We start from the raw sequence: 19,720 nt of genomic DNA, 5'->3' as shown, positions 1-19,720 counted from the left end.
AGAGTAACAACTTAACGTCATCTGTCATCCAATGTCTGTGCATGTGAGACTTTATAAAACACGTAGCAGAATTCACTTCAATAACGTTAAATGATGACGTTGATGTGAAAATGTAGATTCACTCTCGTTCACATGGTTGGTAATTAAAGCTTCAACAGCAAAATGAGTTTTAAAATCCATCAGTACTGTTGTTTGCACTTCCCCTCACAGGGTGTCAGAAAAATAACTGTTTGAGGCCCAAAAAGGTAAAAACTCCTCAGTATTTCACAAACATGCAGAGGTTCAAATGAATCTAAATGTATGTAGCAACACTATGCTTTTTCTATCGTTTCAAGACCCCTCAGATGGATCTCATGACCCTCAGTGTAGTTCCAACTGCCTCCACCTTGAACAGCCACAACAATAAAATGCTGCTCATGTATTGACTCATCAGTATTAACAAAGTACTTTGTTAAATTTATTAAATATATCAGTCATCTCTGACTTTCTGCAAATCCAGTACTTTTACTTTAGTACTTTAAGTACATTTAGCTGGTAATACTTCTATACTTTAACTTCAGTGGGATTTTAAATGCAGGACTTTTACTTGTAATGGAGTATTTTTACATTGTTGTATTGATACTTTTACTTAGTACTTGTTCCACCACTGCTATGTACTATGTAGTGCACTATACTTAATGTCTTACATTTTGTGAAAAGAGTATGAAGTTTATGCTCAGTTACGTCAGTGGTCTGATGAAGCCCCACATGTTCCACACGTCTTCTGATTTTTTTTTAACAATATTTAACAATTTAACAATATTTATTATTCGGACAATATAGTAACAATATTTATTATATAAATATTGTTACTATATTGTATCTATTTTTAGCCTTAGTCTCTTTTTTCAGTAGGTTTGCTCAAGTTTACATCTGTACTTCTACCACTTGTAGTGGCAGTAGCTGGATGTTTCAGACTTTTATCCATTAGCTTACCTCAGATATCAATTTTTCGACCTTTCATCTCGCTTGCTAACTAGTTTTCACAAATGTGCACTCAATCATGGCTGGGAGTTTATTGACTGTTGCGGCAATACTACATTTAAAGATCAGCTTCACACAAATTTGTGGTTGTATCTGTATTTATTGTTCTCGTAAAAATAAATATGTGGATGTGTATTTTATTTTACCAAATCAGAGCCAAAATGATACTGTCCGTGTGCGCGAGTAGGGCTACGCGAGAGTCTGCTAGGTTCTGTGATGTAAATTTCATCATCAGAGGTTGTACACGTAGGCTCTGTGCAAACATCCACTCACCTCCAATTTGTTTGAGGGCACGCGGCTGCTACGCTACAAGGCATACTTGTACTTCTACTGTGTACGTGCGGAATGCGTCCTCCAAACGGACTCCAGAAAGTAGTAAAAAGAACTACAACACGTCCATTGTGTCCACAGCTGTCCATGTACGTGTCTGTTTGGGAGTATATTCTGTATAAATTCTGTTAGCTTGCTAGATAGCATTAGTCAAGTTCTTGTCAACTCCTAAAACGTTAGCTAGGCTACATGTTACATGACATCATGTATATTTGCTAACTAACTTTTTGGCTTACCATTTACTATCATCAATCATTTATTATCAGTCATCATTATCTGCTCCACTTATCACTGCCCTGCTTTCTCTTCTCTTCCTCCTCTTTCTTTCTCTCTTTTTTCACTCCTGGACAGATAATCCCTCTCTATTTTGCGTAACATTAGTCAATGCAAACAAACTTGCAGCTCTGTGACTCACATACACACCAATGAGATGGGGCCTGTTACGGGAGGGGGGGTTCCTATTACTGGTTGTTGTTGCAATGGTACCACAGTTTAGGGGCATTCCCACATTTTGAGACAGTCTGAGTCAGCTCTTGGGGGCCCCCTCATGCTGGGGGCCCTAAGCAGGTGCTTAGTTTGGTTGTGCACCGGCCCAGCTCTGCAGTAAACCATAGGCGGTACTATTGAGAGGATAGGGGAAGCTTAACTTCCCCAAAATTATCACTGACAAAATTTAACCTTCAACAAGATCATGATGTTTTGGACAGTAACTACTAGCAACCAAAACCTTTAACTACCAACCACTACCAGGCCAAGCATGTCAGCAGCTCAGTGGTTGAAAAGACAGCAACACGTTCTGAAACTGACCAGGCTCACTTAAGGTGGACTGACCTTTTAAGATGGACCAACTAGTCTCCATTCTGTTTAAGGAGGACCAGCTATTGACCCCCACCCACCGTTACTGACTTCTGCATGATGTCCTGGCACTGCCTACTGACTTTGGACTTTTGGAAACAGTGATCGACATTTTTCACCATTTCCTGACAATTTATGGACCAAACAACTAATCATTGAACCAAGAAAATAATCGACAGACTAGTCGATAATGAAAATAACTGTTGGTAGAAGTTGTTGTTGTAGTTGCAGCCCTAATACATAAAGACAGCATCTGTTCTGTCTGTCATTTACATAGGACTCCGTTCTGACTGGACAGTTGTTTTCTGACGTAGGCCTTACTAATGAACCAACAATGGCGGTGATTTCTTTCCACACATAGTTTGTTAAGGTCACGTCAGAGAAAAACCGGAGACCGCGACGACCAGCTCCTCCTGTATCTTGTGTAAAGTTGTTTCGTGTTAGTGTGGTGGAGTCCGTGTCAGCTGCAGTCAGAAGCAGCGTGAATGGCTCTCTCTGGTCGTCGCTCACTATTGCGTCAGAAGATCTTTGCATAAAGTTGAACCTTTCTCTGATGACGCGAAAATAACGATGATTCATTCAGGGGGTCCGAAATCTCAAGACACAGCCCTTCTTTCTAAACCCCACTCCCAGTGAGTGGCACATCCCCAGGGCTCTCATTTATAATCTGTGCATGCAGTACGCACAAAACGGGCTTGTAAAGATGCGTAGGCCTACTACGCCATTTCCCAGAGAAAAGTCGGGGTTTATAAAAGCAAACTTGATGGGAGAATGTGCGTAACTGTACTGAAACTCAGAGGCAGATGCACCAACATGTTGGATACAGGGGAAGCAAGATGACGAGGTGGTGAATTGAAGTCAGAGTTTATAATGATTCATCTCCCACATTTCATTTAACTTCATATCAAACCATAAATCATAGGCTACAAACTTTGTCATGAACATTCAGGCCACCTATTATTCCATAAGCACCTCTCTATCTTAAAAAGATAAATCTAAACCTTTTACATCTAGGCTATGATTTATTTTTGAACTATAATTGAAATATTGAGCGCTACATCACCACATCCCTAAACGATGCCCACACACTGGCCAGGTGATGCCAGGACACATCAGGTGGCAGGGCTCTGAAAGGACTGCCTCACCTTGATTTTCACAAAATCTTTTAGCACTGTCCATATTTCACCAGGGATCACCATGCAGGATTGCCTCAGTGAGCACGTGTCTATGCTGCCGTGCTGCTCGGGGAGCAAAAGGTGCACTGAGCGCGCGCTGGACACTCTCTACTTTCTTCCAGCCACCTCACCTCTTCATCACCTGCACACATATCAACCGTGAACACATACGCTACATTTTAAACGCATTGTTTGCTAAAGGTTGAGTGAGTGGTCTCATCAGACACACTATAAATGCCTCCACGATACCATCCTCCTGCGGTGTGCTGCTGTTTCTCACCACTTCATTAAATGTCGGTAATTGTTTTATTTGTTGAACTGATTTCATTAACAGCTGCCATCATATATAATCAATATTCACGAGGGTTTTGCATTGACAATTGATGGTTGATGGTTGGGATGTGGTAGATGATATATGAGGCTCATCCACGTGCGCACATTTTCAATTTTTGAATTATAAAGGGAAAATCGCGTGCAGATGTGCGTGCAAACAGTTCTATAAATGTTAAGTCAGGTGCACGCCATTTTTGTCTTTATTCCGCGAATAAATGATACACTGGTTACACTGGTTACACTGGTTATTCTCTGGCTGAGAGCTGTCTGTCTGTTTTTTTTTACTTTGGGCCGTGAAGGTGCTTCTGAGTTGGATTATTTCTATGCAGGAAATTAGAGTGATTGTAAAAAGTGTCGAGCATTATTTTGAAAGGTTTAATGGTGGTGGTGTTTTTAATTGTGAGATTTTATTTCTTCTTGAGTCTATGAGCTTGTCATTAGTTGTGTTTATTTTAATTAATAAACAGGTAAAGACAGTTCAAATTTAATTTTAAAAAATAGTAATATAAAAATTCAGGCACATTCGGGGAAGAACATCAGACCAGTAGATGAAATATCTTTATCTTTATGATGTATGTTCACAGCCAGCGTTGAGAAATGAGTGTGTCCGGTATGTGGTGAGGTTGTGAGGATGGTGGGTGACTTTCATGTGGGACACCGAAATTTGCTTCACATCACAGATCTGCCATTAACATTTGCATCTAATAACCGCAAGCTTTCCCTAAACTTAACCATGTCATAGTTACCATGTGCAGATAACGTAAAAAGGGAGAATTTTTAAAACATCGGCATTTAATGTGAAAAAACAATCTTGACGTTTCTGTCCCGGCATAACAAGCCTGCTGGATGAAATGATTCATTGAGAATGATTAAGATCGACAGACTTATTAGATTTTATTATGAACAGCTAGCATGACAGCTTAAAAACAAAGAACTTTCTTTGACTCATAGATGAGTGTCTGTAGTTGTAAAGCCTAACTATAGAAACACAAAGAGAATAACTGTCTATTAGTATGTTTAGTCTCACATGTTTGTTGACTGTTCGGATTTTAGCTCTTTCATGTTACCTGTTCTCTATGGTCTTAAGCTTTGTTTTGGGGCGTTGTAGACTTTATTGGAGTCGATAGTGAGAGAGACATGCAACAAAGCGCCCCAGATTGGGGTCAGATGCAGAAAACTCTAAAACTGTGTGTACGCACAAAGACAGAAGTATGCAGACGCTTTCTCTTCATCACATTTATAAAGCCGTTGCTACGTCATTATGGAACTAGGCGCACGTGCACGAGCCTCCTTTCCACTCCAGCAATTAGCCAGAAATGAATGAAGACACGCCCGTAACCAGCCCGCCGCCTGCTCCTCCTGTCTTTACACCTGTCAGCCAAAATAAACGGGAAAGAAGAAGTTGAGATTCATCAGTTGTTATCTTCCTTTTCAAGTACTTTGCAGTGAAGGAGTAGCAAGTAATGCGTGTGTGCTATAAAAACTACCAATAATGCTCTGAATTCAGCATCCAGTTATGGATAAAAAAATGCTGTGAACATTTTCAGACCCAGTCTAACCAGTGCCTCTCAGCCATGAGTCATTATAATTCTGCATCTTACAAAGCACTGCACCTGCTTATGTCATTGATTAACACAGCATTCATGTGAAAGGAGGAAAAAAATGAGATACTGTAGAGTGTGCAGAATAAACATGACTCTGCACCATACCAGTTCTCTACTACAGCCTCCTATCTATTTCCTGTGACTGCACCAGCAGCACTAAGTCTTTGCCTCCCTCCCTGCCGCTTGGGTTTCCTCTCTGCCCAGGGATTGAAGTCACAGTATGACCCATACAAGCTCATTGTGTTAGCTGCCTGTCTGGAAATGTCAGAGAGCCCAGCTTCCACCCCCTGACAGATCAAGGGTTACCAAGGTGCTGACTGGCTACAGAGTGACAGGCAACCCTCACAGTCATTCACTTCTAATTTCCACCAGCTTATTGTTTGACAATTAGACTTTTAGTTCTACCAATGTATTTTAAAGTCAGAGCCATATACTGTATACTCCTGTTGAATGTCACATTCTGTTACCTGAAACACATCTCATATGGCCATAGTTGAAGTCCACTCCACAGTCCACACATACAAACTATGTTCTGTGGTTTGATCCATCATTTCTATCAGTCATAGTAAACTGCCACAACTAACTACAAACCCCCAGGTTAGCCCTATTTATTTGGAAGAGAAAATGAGGGTAGATGATAAAAAAAATTGTGCCTGTTGTAAACATCTCACAGTTCAGACCCACTTCCTGCTTCAGCTTTGACCTGTTGTACATACTGTAGGTGTGTGTGCACAGTTGGATTAACTCTGGATAAGCAGTTTGTTGCTGTCTGATGGTGTCAGTCGTCATACTAGCCAGTGTATCTCTGTGAGTGATTAGTTGGTTATCCTGTTAATATACCAACACTACAAATATTCATATTCATTTATATTTATATTTAGATACTCATTTATAATTACATTTTGACTTGAAATCTTTGTTTGCAAATCAACTTGGTTAGAAAACCTGGGTTTACTTCACTGAGAGTAGTCTGAAAACCCTTAACTGTTGTTTTTCCAAAACGGAGCTTTTCAAAAATGGTTTCCAGAGTGGATGAATCTTAGTGTGTTCACTGCAACTTTTACTGTGAGTGGAAGCTTTTGGAAAACAATGACGTGGTCACTTAAACAAAATTTTCCAAATTAGCCTGTGTAGTGTGGATGCAGTGAGACATTCAGAAAGCCTATCACCAGACAAGAGGGCGGATATTGGATGACAAAATCCCAGATTACAATAAATGACAATGTTTTTAAGATTCTGGCTTCCTACGGTATCTGAACGGCAAAAACACTTTGGTTGAGGTTGGAAAAAATCGTGGTTATGCTGAAAAAAAGCAAATATTGATAGCAGCCCTGTAATAGGACGCAAACTCCACTCTTTCACATGAAGTCTACACACCCACCCACCACCCGGACCTCCACACCCTTACTTTCTGCCTCGCTACATGAAGGACACACCATGTCCTGCATTGACACTGAATGTTGCTCCTGGATATAAAAAATGAGGTGCTGAATCACACTGAGTAGCCAGCTAATGAGATTTTATTTTGCTCTGTTTCTGAGAAATACTTGAAGAAATAACCTGAATGTGGATAATGATTATGGAGCAGAGCACAGTTCAGGTTTATCATTGTAGCTAATAACAGAATCTATACCACAGCTAGGTCTATCAGTGACTTTATTACTCACTTATGTACTTACTGTGTCTGGAGAGGATGTTAACAAAGGTATGACTGCTTGATAATTCCTCAACTCTTGTTTCTCACTAGACTCAACATTCACTTGGTGAAAGGAAAAAACTCCTTGAGACAAAGTGTGATTTTGTATTCTTGTATCCTTATAGCATAAAGTTTGGTCAGTGAGCTGCGGCATTAACTTGTATTCTAACAAGATTAAAATATATTTGTCCTGGAGATTAGCATAGTTAAGTCTCCCTTTTTTTTTGGCTTTTGGGGCGGCTGCAGCAGGCTTTGATCAGCGTAGCGCGGCGAGGCCCAGGCTTGGCCTGGCCATCCGAGGCCCGGGTGTGAAATTGGTCTGATGTCATCCCCCATTCTCCACCTTCCCCAGCTTTCAGCAGCCGTAATTATATTTCCGCCACAAAGCCCCCGTCCCCTTCATTCCATATTCCAAGTTTGACTAGGAAGCGTTTTAGAGAACTATGGCTAAATTACTCAGTGGGGGGAAGGGGGACTGGATGGGGCATCTTTTGTGTGACGGAGACACAGGGGACATCAATACTTTACTGATATGTACTTTTCTTTTCTCTGCTCGTCTGCCCTTTGCCTCTGCCTGTTGGAGAGGTTAAGTTTATGACAAGGGGATGGATGAACTTTGGATAAATAAGATGTTTTTTATGTTTTTCGCCTTTATGATAATGAATTATAAAACAACAGGACCTGTTGCTGAAATGTTATGACTGGTGTCTCAACAGGCAAACAAGTCTTTTGGGGTTTGTTTTTACTTTCTCTGTTATCTTTTGAGAAATGTATATTTACAACTTTGGAATATTTACAACATGACATGTGCATGTAGATAGATTTTTGTCATTTCCAGCAGTTAAGAGATCTGTGATCCTGTCATGTTGAGTTGTTGCTTTTGTTTTTGTGACTGATCATCGTAAAATGACTTATAATGATTCTATAGCCATGACAGTGAAGAAACACTTTTCCCATGTGTCATTTTTTAGCCACATGGATTTTAGACTTTCTTACTTGTTGGAATAGATCTAATTGGTGGAATCAACAGAATTAGCAGCATTTGTTCAGACATTTGTAGTGACATTAGTGGTGTTTTTAACTTTCAGCACAAATATGCTGAAAGTTAACATTCTGTTGAATGTCGTCAGTGTTCCAAATGATGCCCTAAAGTTTTTCTTGACCTTGGGATAGTATGTGAGACAAAACAATCTCAACTCAAGGGTCCATTCTTCACCGGTGTCATTTGCTGATGAAGACCATGAGATGCAGTTGAAAGCTCTAAAAAAGCTGGTAAATGGACCTTGAATTGAGATTCTGTCAGTTTTGTACAAAGGCCAGCCAGCCATGGCAGAAAAAAAAAGAAAAGTGCATCCTTCTTTCATTCCTTTTGTGTCTCAGGCTGAATATTCTAACAAATACAAAGGAAACATTGACTGTAGTGTATAGCAGGACCTGTCACATATTAAGTGTATCATTCCTGAAACTATGTGAGGTGAGTCTAATTTAACACAGATTCAAATCTACACAGAGCTTAATAAAACACCAGAAAAATTAGATGTTTTTGAGAGCCTGTCAAATTAAAACCATATCTTTGAGCTAGTGAAAACTGGACTGAAACCCAAAGCCAAGTAACTAGGAATTCTATGTTTACTGGGGGATTCTGCTGATCCCCATTTAAGTCCAATGCCGATTTTCAGTGTACCGCTATATGCCAATGTATGCTATATGCTATATGCCAATGTTCAGTGTACTGCTATATACAAATACTGTGTCTATTTCCTGCCTCTACTGCATGTAGAGCACAAATTGTAAGGGCCAGTATGCTTCACACGCAGTGCTTGTGGAACAGCATTCTCACCAGGGCTGCCGTGTCCAACGATTCCGATTTGTAATTTTTCCGAAAACAACAATCCAACAAGCAGACCCATTGCACTGCTACTGGTGACAGAGTAGGTGGTATTAGAACCCATCCTCACCAACGGATTTGCCCAGATACCTAATGTACCATGTGACACATTTGCAGTGTGCGTCCATTTTTGGAGCACATCCAGCCCTTAAGGTCGGGGCGGTGGATAGGGATGCAGCACTGTCAGAGTTTGCATCCAGTCGCGAAACCGGCAATATATTTTTGCTTTTTTAAAAACATAATCATAATCTTTCCCTAAGCGTAACCATACCATAGAAGCCATACATTAATAATGAAGAAAATAATCATTTTTAAAATTTTGGCATTGAACGTTACAAAACATTGTCATTGATTGTAATCCAGCTTTACAGAATCATCTAGTATCAAATTGTTTGGCAAAAGAGCAGGAAAGACCGAGCAGAATGTTTTTATACCAATAATGAACTTTTTTGTTTGTTTCAAAATATTGGATTTTTTTACATCATGACCACATTGGGAGCCAGTCTGGGTTTCATTTCAGATGGTTCGATCATTCAGGCCATCTTATTAGAGCTTAAACATGAACATTTTTGATATTTGGAGACTAATGAGAAAGTTTTGAATCAGGTACTGTGAGAGGAAGAAATTTGAGAAAAGAAAATTTAAAAAGTGTCTTATTTTGATATGTAAAAAAATATCAATTTAACAATTTAGCTCCATTAAGTCCTCTCATTTAGTTCCAGGAAGTCTTGGAATATCCCATGATGTCCACAGTGGGAACCAGTAAGGAAAAATATGTCCATTTCTCACCATTCTTGGCTGTAGTGTAGTCACCTACTGCTATTTGCATGGACACCCAAAGCATTTTGACCTTCTTCCAGGTTCTCTGGCGATTTCACTCCCACCCCTCCTCTACCCCCCCCCCCCCCCCCCCCCCCTTCCCTCCTCCCACAACCCTTGGACTGACAGCCCCGGACTGTGCATAGAAACCCAGCTCGCAGCTTTTTTCCCCCCTTTCCTCTCCCAAGTCAAGAGTAGCTCAGCTCATCAAGTCAGCGACCGTTGGGCGTTACTTCCACATACAAGCCAGCTAAGAAAGGAAATGCAGATGAGGGCTTCTGCAGCCATTCACAGAGCCCAGGTCAATGCTGCTGCCGCTGCCAATGGAGGAGTCACAGATAACTCTCTGCCTTTTTTATTGATGGATCTCTTTCTGCTCTCCATACTTCTTTCTTCCTCTCTGTTTACTTTTCCTCAGCTGTGCCTCCACTTCGTTCAGATGTTCAGGTAAACAGCAAACAGAAGTGAATGGACAGTGTGTGAAATTCTGAGATTTCAGAGTGACGTTGGTGGTTATTTTGGTTGCAGGATCAGTTGCGAGGAGGAGGAGGAGGAGGTGTTGTTGGTTTGCGTTTTTCGTTTTTCATGAGTCGGTCCTAAGTTGTGTATCTTTTAACCTACGAGGTTTAATGTGTGGTGTTGCAGACATTTCTACACTGAGTCACAAGCTTATAGACAAACTGATCAGAACAATGTGAAGGTACTAATCGAAGTAATGACTAATTGACTTGTAGCTTTCAAATTTCACCTGCAACTGTTGGTGGAACACAACAAAACTATCAGTATTTTTGGCAATTCTTTGTCATCTACACAAAACAAGAAGCCAGTTTATATGTATAAAGTGAATTCAAAAATGGACTGAATAACCTCCTGTAAATGACATACATATTATCAAAGATCACATAGTTTGCTTGGTACTGGCTTGTTTTGGTACCTTAGTTGTAAAAAATAATCCAGGTTCACTGTCTGGCAGTCACAATAACTTTCAAATGACTTCATCCAGGGAGTTCATGTGTAAGGTTATAGGTGTAGTTACAGTATACTACCAGAACTCTTCTCCTTTGTCTTTGTTCAATCTTTTTGAGAAACTTGTATTTGTACAAGGTTACTGTAGACTCGTCCTGTTGAGCAAACTGCTGTCAACTCATTCATATGAACTGACTTCACTAACACCTTCGTATTCTTGGATCATTCCTCAATAACCGCTTCTGTTCATATTCCAGAGTGTTTCAGATTGTGCTGGACTGGTTAGAGAGAATTCACCAGAGAAACTCTCATCTCTTCCATCACAGTTTGATTGATTTTCAGAGATGCCTCCTACATTACTAGAGCTTGCATGTTGTTGATGTCCAATTAAAAGTGTTGGTGTTGGGTGATTTTTCTGTTTTCATACCAGCTGAAGGATTACTGCTCCTTTGGGTTGAGGTGCTGGTTTAAACCCTGTTGGATTATATAGAAAAGCAGTCACCTAGCTTTAAATGATGATGATTATCTTTCTTCCTGATAGATTGATGTTTTGGAGATATAGTTTGAATGTACAGTGGTGATATGTTTATGGGTAGAATTACACATAAGATCAATCCTGTAGATGAAGCCCTGTAGTCATCATTAAGATCAGAATGCCTTTTCTTCATCAAAAAGCAAAGAGGTCAACTGATGTAGCTCAGACTGCTCATACAATTCCCTATCAGGATGTTGTGAGATTCAGAGTGCTGATATCAGGATGAGAAACTTCCAGGAATTTGATCACTATTAACCTCACTACTTTACAGTAATGAAGCACAAAGTTTATCAAATGTTTCTGGAATGTGGTCCCAAAATTGTCAAGACCAGCAATTAAATACTTGTGAATCTAAGTATGGCATACTTTATTACTATTACTGTTTTTGCTTTTACCATATACTGCATATATTTATCCATACACTACTGCATGATTATAGATTTGTACACACTTTTGCACATCTCATTATTGCTCAGCACAGCCCAATTTGCACATCTTACATTCCACCTCTACTTTCTGCCTGTAGAAGGACACTTATTGTGTTTTATTCACTTTTATTTTGGATCTCATTTTACTTTAATCTGTATTTTTATTTTGTATTTATTATTATTATTTCAAGAGCATGGAGGGAGCTCCAAATTGATAGTTTCAAAAATGTAATTCCTCTTTAATATGGTCTTATAAATCTCTGTTAGACCTCATTTTCATATCAAATGACTCCATGCGTGCTCCATGCACTTAAAAGTTGCACCAAAGTTAGATTTGTTGGAAGTTTTTTTTTTTGGTTTTTTTTTTAATGTGGTCAAGAACCAATATTATTGTCATGATTATGTGTCATGGGTACTCATACTTTTAGCTGATTAAGAAAATTAAAATAACTGCGTATCGTTACAAGACACTGTGTGGACAGAAATAATGCAATGAACTGTGCAGAAAAAGCGTGAGTTATGTCATGTGTGTTGTGCGGCCTTTTTTCTGCAGGTGTATGTATTTAATGTTGAGGATGAAGTGTATCTGCAGACTAGAAGTGTCCTCTGTGTTGTGTCTGCCGTCCTCAGCCCCTCTGATTGTTATGTTAATCATTGCCAAGATATTTCAATAAAAAGCACCCGCAGACTCATCATCATCCACTTCACAGCAAAATATAAAACCAAATATTTCAGCCATGTGGATTTTTCCTTGTTTATTGAGCTTTTTTTTATTTTGTATTTATTTTATTATTTCGTGTGATACAACCAAATAAACTTCTGAACCATCAGTTTTGCATTGTTGTCGTTTATTTACCATCACACCATTATGATATAAATTATTTACATATAGGATCATATAAAAAAGAGAACTTGAGCTGGGAGGAAAACAATAACTAAATGAGTTCATTATTTATTTATTTATTTTTTTTTAATCCTGATGTCAAAATCCCATTTGCGATATAGAAAACAGCTGCTCTTTCTTTATAACACTGTAAATATTTTTTTTAGGTTATATTTACATCACTTTTAAGGCAAAAGCTTGTCCAGGTTTGTAATTGAATGCAAGAAAACTGATTTTCTATAACACAGTAGAGAAATTAAAAAAAAACATTCACAGCATCGTAAGACCACGATTTGGTTTGGATCCTCTTTAATTAAACCCAGCAAAGGCCTTTTTCAGATGTTGCATTAAAAAAGTAAAGTTATTGCAGGAAAAATAAGTTATGTAAACGCTCCAGAGCCCCATCTCCACATGGCTATAGATGCTCACTTTATTATAAATAGGAATAAAATGGTCTTTGCTAAAAAAAAAAAATAAAAATAAAACTTTGCCTATGTCCTTGAACATTCGTGGATGTACATGAGTATAACCTACACTAGGCTATAGGTCCATATGATTTGGCCGGAGGGTGCGATGCCAAAATCAGCAGAAGGTTAGAGATGAATGAAATGAATGTCCCATGCTGATCATAGCCTGGCTTTATGGGGGCATAATGTGACTTGTTTAAAGGGGTTTCAGCTAAAATAAGTGGTGCCCTAGTTCTCAATAGAAAATAAGAAATAAAACAAAGTTTCGATCTTAATGCCTGATCCAAAATGAGGCAAATTCAAATCAAGAATGGAATGGACTTGTTCAGCTGCGTGCGGTTTCAATGCCAATTCTTATGTGAAAATATATTTTATTATTAAACACTGTTCACCAGACAGCTTCTAAAGTAGAACTTTAATTCCAGATATAAAATGTGTCGTTACATTCCCAAATTTTGGGGGGGCGCCGAATTTCAGTTTGGCACCCTGAGAAGGCTGTATAGGCTACTTCCACACTGCAGGTCAATATTCACTACAGTACGCCGACATAACACAGTAAGGAAGAGCGAAGAAGAAGAAGAAAAGAGCGGAAAAAATAGCCAATAAAGTCAGAAAATACAAAACACAGAGAACACAAATAAGGCTATTTTCTCAATTCACAGTTCCCAGAATGCAGCAGAAAAAAACTCTTTGGATTTCAGCATATAGTTTTCATCATCACACAGTTGATCAGACACAACAGTTCCGCCTGACGGGACACACAGGGCCGCGGTGCGCGTGACGGCTGTCCTCGCGCCGCGCCGCGTCACGTTCTCAGCTCAGATTGGATGTTCTTGACTCACTTTTTTTCCCGCCTCCAAAAAAACATCAAAGACATGTTTTCTCTATACTTGGTCCATCTTAGTTGACCTTCTGTCCGCCGCTTCTATTCAATTAGCTGTTAAATGTGTGTAGGAGAACTGATCCCACTCACTTTAGGATTCATTCATCAGCCTGGATTTGATGTTGGAGGGCAGAACTCCAGCAAGGATACATAGATACTCATGTTGATATTTTACAAAGCCTCGTTTTGACTCTCATACTTGGACCTGGAACAAAACTGGGTTCCATAAGTCTCGTTATTTTTTCACTTGGAAAATTAGCATGCTAGTGACAGACAACTCGGGTTTCTGGGATAATCTTATCTTTCGTACACCTCCGTTAAAAGTAATGTTGTTGCACACAATCACATTTAACATTGTTGCATTTTTTTAAAAATAGCCCTTAAGTATGAACTTTGTCTTAATCATATTAAAATACACGTTTTAGGCCTTTAGCAAACGTAAACTAGCCTATAGCCCGAAGCCTACTAAAGGAGAATGGTACAGCCTGATATTGGGGTAGGCTAGCAACACTAGCTAACAAATGTTTTCACCTGCTCAAGACAAATATTCTGTAGGCTTCTATTTTCCCAATCTTTGACTAGCAATTTTGGAAGGTGACCCTTAAAAGTGTCCAACAGGAAGTGAAGCCTACTTGGCCAGACGTTGTCAGACCCATAACTAACTGGCGCAATAGGAACAATACATTTTAAGAGGTTATTAGTATCCGTATTCAGGCTGCTATTGTTTTCAAATTGGACCTCTAGAATGCACAGAAGTTGTGGTGGGTTGTAACAGGTGTAGCCTACATCATGGAAATTCCCAACTTCTGCCTGTAACGTGAACGCAGCACTATCTTTGACTTGGATCATCGTTTTAACAGCCCTGAGGACACGTAGCCTGTACACACACACACACACACACACACACACACACACACACACACACACACACACACACTTATTCCTCACATCAAAAGACAAACAAAATAGCAGAATATCGTCTCTGGTTGAGCTTAAATATGAATGCTGGTATTGAAGTGATTTTATTGCATGGTTCAGATCCCCCCTCCCCTCCCCGTGTCCCCTCTACTCGCTGTCCGACTTGCCGTCCTTGGCCGTGGAGTGGTTGTACAGTCCCTGTGCCATGAGATGCAGCGCCAGAGAGTTTTTATTCCCAGAGGCTTTCTTGATTTTGGCCCGTTTGTTCTGAAACCAGATTTTGATCTGAGACTCGTTGAGGCCCAGTTCCCGGGCCAGGCTCTGCCTCCGCTGCTCCGTCAGGTAGCGGTTGTTCTGGAACTCAGTCTTTAAACGGTGGAGCTGCTCCGCGGTGAAGGCCGTCCGGGGCCGCTTGTCATCTTTACTCGGGGTCGGCGCCTTCTTTGGTTTACGTGATCTGGGCCCTTGGGTGGGTGGGGGGGGGGTGGGGGTCGGGTTGGAGACAAAAAAATAGCAGCCAGCGGTTAGGGTCAGTTCTGAGCTTTCTCGTGATTTGAAATCAGATTTAAGCTACAAGCGTGGACACGGTATAATAACAAATGATCCTGACAAGTCAACAGAAAATGTTTCTAACTAGGCCCATGTTTGTTCCATCATGTAGACGTGCGTGTTCAAACATTAGGAATGAAATCATCTGAACCTTGTCAATGACCTCTCAGGGACTCGTGGTGGTGTCTGGACCACATGACCCACTGCCACGGTGCTAGAAAACAAGCTCAAGGTAAGAAACACACAGCTACTAGTTGTTATAGAAGCATTTTAGCAACTTTTCTTATTCAGAGTTGAATTGTCTACTTTTTCATTTCTTTAATGATACTTTACTATTTTGTTACACTTGAGATTATTAAATATTTCAAAAGAGTGTGTGACGTCACGTCCATTCTTACAGGACATTCTGAGATACTGACTGATTTTTAAAATATTCAGTATCTCATAATACACTTTTCATTCCAACCACAAATGCAAAACTAAACTAAATATAGAGTATTCTGTATTCTGTAATAGTATGGAGCAGCAACCCAGCAGGCTGCATGGTGGCTGCATGTCCTACAGCTCCAGCTCTGCAGCACAAACAGTGTGAGGACGGGTGGAGGAGGAGGAGGAGGAGGAGGGTGCAGATGGGGGGTGGGGTTAGGATAGGATGGAGGATGGGGGAGTTAGGCGCCTCTTTCCCTTTCTGTTACCATAGGAACTACATTTTTTAAAAGTAATTTCCTAAAAAAGGACGCGATAACCCTTTTTTCCCTCCGTTATAATATTTAGACGTTTCTATCAAGTCAAAAGCTAAATGAATATGAATGTCGGTAAAAATATATTTGAGCTTTGTAATGTGTAAAAATACAACAGGCCTAAATCCACTGTGCCATCCAACAGTTCCTCTATAAATCAGACATGTTATAGGTCCATCAGCTGGAAGGTTGCGTTTAGTTTCACAACAATAAACTATTTTTGCGCATTCTAACATTATTTAGAATCTTATATTATTTAATAATTGACTGATCCACATGAAGTTATAGTTTCATAGGTTTAGTAATGCAGGGGGAAGCTGCAGCCTCTTGACCTCTGTGAAGGCCCTTTGTGGTCATTTCCATAAACCAGGGCCTGGACCACGATGGAAACTTTTTTTTTTTTAAGGTTTCGTACAAGAACAAAAAAAACAACATTTCAGACTGTTTTCACCAAGTTTCTGACCTCATCAAAACGCTTCTTCGATCGATCGCTGCAACATTTCCTCCACTTGGCTGCTAGTTGTTTTTAGCAACATTATATGACAGTTCAATACATTTCAACATCATGACAAAAGAAAAGTCCAAGTGCACCACGCGCTCACTGCACCAATAAACAAACGCTGGATGAAAAAAAAAAACTCCACTGATTATTTGGAGTAACCTGATATTTTTTTCAACTCTGTGATAAAGCAACATTTTTCACAACAGAGCGATGCGGTGATGAAAGAAAATCTTCACAGTTGTCTGGATTAAGTGCGCAAAATGCTTCAAACCAAATGATTTAATCTACACATTATGGCAAAAATATGCTTTTATATTTTGTTGGCGGGTGAAAAAGCTTTGAAGTTGTGTTGTTCTGCATTTAACATCCAATCCATCTCTAGTGGGACACACGGCCCTCCACTTTTTTAGACTCCCTCCCATTGTCAAAAATATGCTAATGGAATATTAACAAAGAAGAGTGAGGAACAATGGCGTTAAACTTGGTTTTACTTCACTTCTCCATATTTTTTATTTGACTTTCGACTCGTATTTATATTTCTTGCTTTATTTTCAGAAGACTTTTTCGACAACACCATGTCTTCCTGTCCACTTTATCCTTATTTCGACGCCGAATTCAGATCAAACTGCATCCAAAGCAGCTCGTGTTAGTTACTAATTTGCATTGAAAGTAGTTTGTTTGACGTAGAATATGTTGGAGTGTATTCTAATGATGTTACTATCATGTTTAATATTGAAAGTATGAAGTAATCAAGATAATAGTGCTTCTGATGGTGCAATAATTGGTTTGTCAATTGTTACAAGTGATATGTCTATTAAGTAGGACTGGAGGGGGGTGCACAACTCAGAGAATAAAATGTTATTTCACTTTTTTTCTATCGAATTTGCCTAAAGAAATTTTAAACTTGTAAATAATGCAATCTGTGCTTTTTGCTTTCTTTGTAGCCTGTAATAAAGAGGAGGCTTCAGCCCTTTCTTTCACTCTCTCTGAAATAAAGCGCTCTCTCTCTGAACAAGGCTTTTTTTTTTTCTTTCAATTTACCGAAAAGTGGCCGAGAAACATTTTTTTTTCCACCAACCTGATGACGGACGGTCTGAGTAGCGGGTACAATAAACCCAGGCCGGCCACAGCATCTGTTTGGCCGAATTGGCCGAGCTGGCCTGGGGGCTGCGGCATCGGTCCCCGCCGTCCCCTCGGCCCTTCACAGCCACATCACCACCGTCTATCAGCTCGGCCTTCCTGGCATCAGTGTCCGGATGCTGGTCGTCGGATGCTCCAGAGTCGTCCTCCTCCTCCTCTACTGCTCCTGCTCCACCCAGCTGCGGGTTGCCAGTTTTGGAAGCTCTTCTCCCTGTCAGCTCCTCTCTGCGTCCCAGGTTGCCTCCCTCCCGGGTCAAAGTCCCATCTTTTCTCTTTCGGCCGAAGTCCGGTCTTAAAATATTGTCGATGTAAAAGTTGGTGATCCTGTGGGACTGCTGGTTTCCAGGTGGCTGGAGGAGAGGCAGGATGGCCCTGTTGGACTCCTCGCCGGAGTCCTCTGCGCGCTCTGGGTCTCGGCGAGCATTTTCTTCCATAATGATGGAGCCTGATCACCCACAGCACCTCTTTCTCTGTGTCCCTCTACAAAGTAGTAATTCCAATCTCCTGATGCGTCCTGATCACTTTCTTATCAATGATTCACTATAGGCTATTTTTTTTGACCACTGAGTTACTGAGAAAAACTCAACTCCTTTCTGGCAGAATAGTTTAGATTGTTTTTGCTCTGAAAACGCGCCTCTGATGATTTTGACAAAGAAAAATCATGCTTTAGTTTCTGGTATTCACCTGCTCCTCATGGCTGGACCCGATGCTCGGATTTAAGATTCTAAATATTTATTCCAAAAAAAAAAATGTAGAATCTATTGAATTTTTCCGGATCCCTGCACACAATTATCGATGCTTCCAGCAGCACTAAACTGCCCTCATATAGAAGCCGCTCAAATACTTTCACTACGGATTTTTGGTTCTCATTTCTGATTGGCTGCGAGACGCTGTGGTGACGTTGTACTATGGGTCTCTCAGACACGTGCCTCGGACCAATACAGCTGGAGAATTTGTGTCATGTGACGTTCCCGGAATTCCCCGGAGGCGCAGATTAATCCAATCCACTCCTGTGTGCTGCATTCAAGTTACAACGGAAATTTCTTATTATTTACCATTTAAAGGCACATATTAAAAATTGGAGGCTATCAGTGGAAGATAATGCCCAACCCAGCTTCCAGGTAGTAAACAGTAGACTTGGGCCTATAAAAAATCCTTATGACTTAAAATCAGCATATGAACATTATGATATAGGCTCGCCTAAGACATGTCAACAGTTATTATAATAGTATAGCCTACCACATACAGGCTCGTTGATTTGGTGGTTACAGTGTTAGTGTGATGCACTATGGGCTAGAAATAATTGCTATTATCAGCACAAGTCTGCAGAATACAACAAACTTATTTTAAGAACCTAGAATAGAGCTGAACCTGTATATAATTCAGTTTATAGAATAATAAAGTCATTTCCGTAATTGCTGCATGAAGTCGTTGGCGGCTACAGTGATAATTCATGTATGTATGAACAAATGCATGCAGGACAATAGTCCCTACAGTTGTTTAGAAGTTTTATTCAACTGACATGTTGAAATATCTAAGCTGTTCAAATGTTTTCTTGCCAGTAAATAGTCATGAGCTGAGCTGTTCATAAATGGTGGAAGATGATCAGACTCATTTTGAATTCAAATGAAATGGGAATAAGCATTTTCTACCATGAGAAGTGAAGTTAGCTGCATAAGCAACTATCTGACATCTCAGATGAGCCGTCCACCTCCTGAAATGTCACATTTATATTTCCCTAAATAATATCTCAGTTTTCACACTAGGCTTTAAACTCTAATTGCACTGTACTTCATTTTCATATGGAGCCTGAATGCAGCACAGGTTACAACACAAATATAGCGGAGTAGTCAAAAACGTGAATTGTGTCAACAGCTGAGAGTTTAAGGTCTCCAAATGATTGAAGCGTATTGGGTTCAGCAGCTGTTGTGTCAGTGTGACCAGTGTGTCATTCCTGGATGTGTGTATGCTAGCAGGGAGGGGGGA

The 19,720-nt window shown here is 40.1% G+C and overlaps 1 protein-coding gene across 1 annotated transcript; it reads right to left on the bottom strand.

Annotated features, from left to right (window-relative positions):
* Nucleotides 1-12,566: 12,566 nt before the first annotated feature.
* LOC122994021 (homeobox protein engrailed-2b-like) lies at nt 12,567-18,523 on the bottom strand. The gene is made up of 2 exons (XM_044368547.1): nt 17,673-18,523; nt 12,567-15,267 (listed from the first exon to the last, which is right to left on the bottom strand). The coding sequence occupies exons 1-2, from the start codon at nt 18,166-18,168 to the stop codon at nt 14,951-14,953; spliced, it is 813 nt and encodes a 270-aa protein (XP_044224482.1). The 5' UTR covers nt 18,169-18,523; the 3' UTR covers nt 12,567-14,950.
* Between the last annotated feature and the right edge of the window lie 1,197 nt (nt 18,524-19,720).

This window comes from Thunnus albacares, chromosome 12, assembly GCF_914725855.1.
Source record: "Thunnus albacares chromosome 12, fThuAlb1.1, whole genome shotgun sequence".
In the NCBI taxonomy this organism is placed as follows: Eukaryota; Metazoa; Chordata; class Actinopteri; order Scombriformes; family Scombridae; genus Thunnus; species Thunnus albacares.
This window is presented reverse-complemented; position numbering and strand designations above follow the sequence as displayed.

Bases quoted from the DNA above. Each gene is read 5' to 3' on its own strand.
- LOC122994021 (XM_044368547.1), bottom strand. From the start codon at position 18,168: ATGGAAGAAAATGCTCGCCGAGACCCAGAGCGCGCAGAGGACTCCGGC. The intron at 15,268-17,672 runs GTTGGTGGAAAA...CACCCACCCAAG, and splicing joins CTCAGACCGTCCGTCATCAG to GGCCCAGATCACGTAAACCA.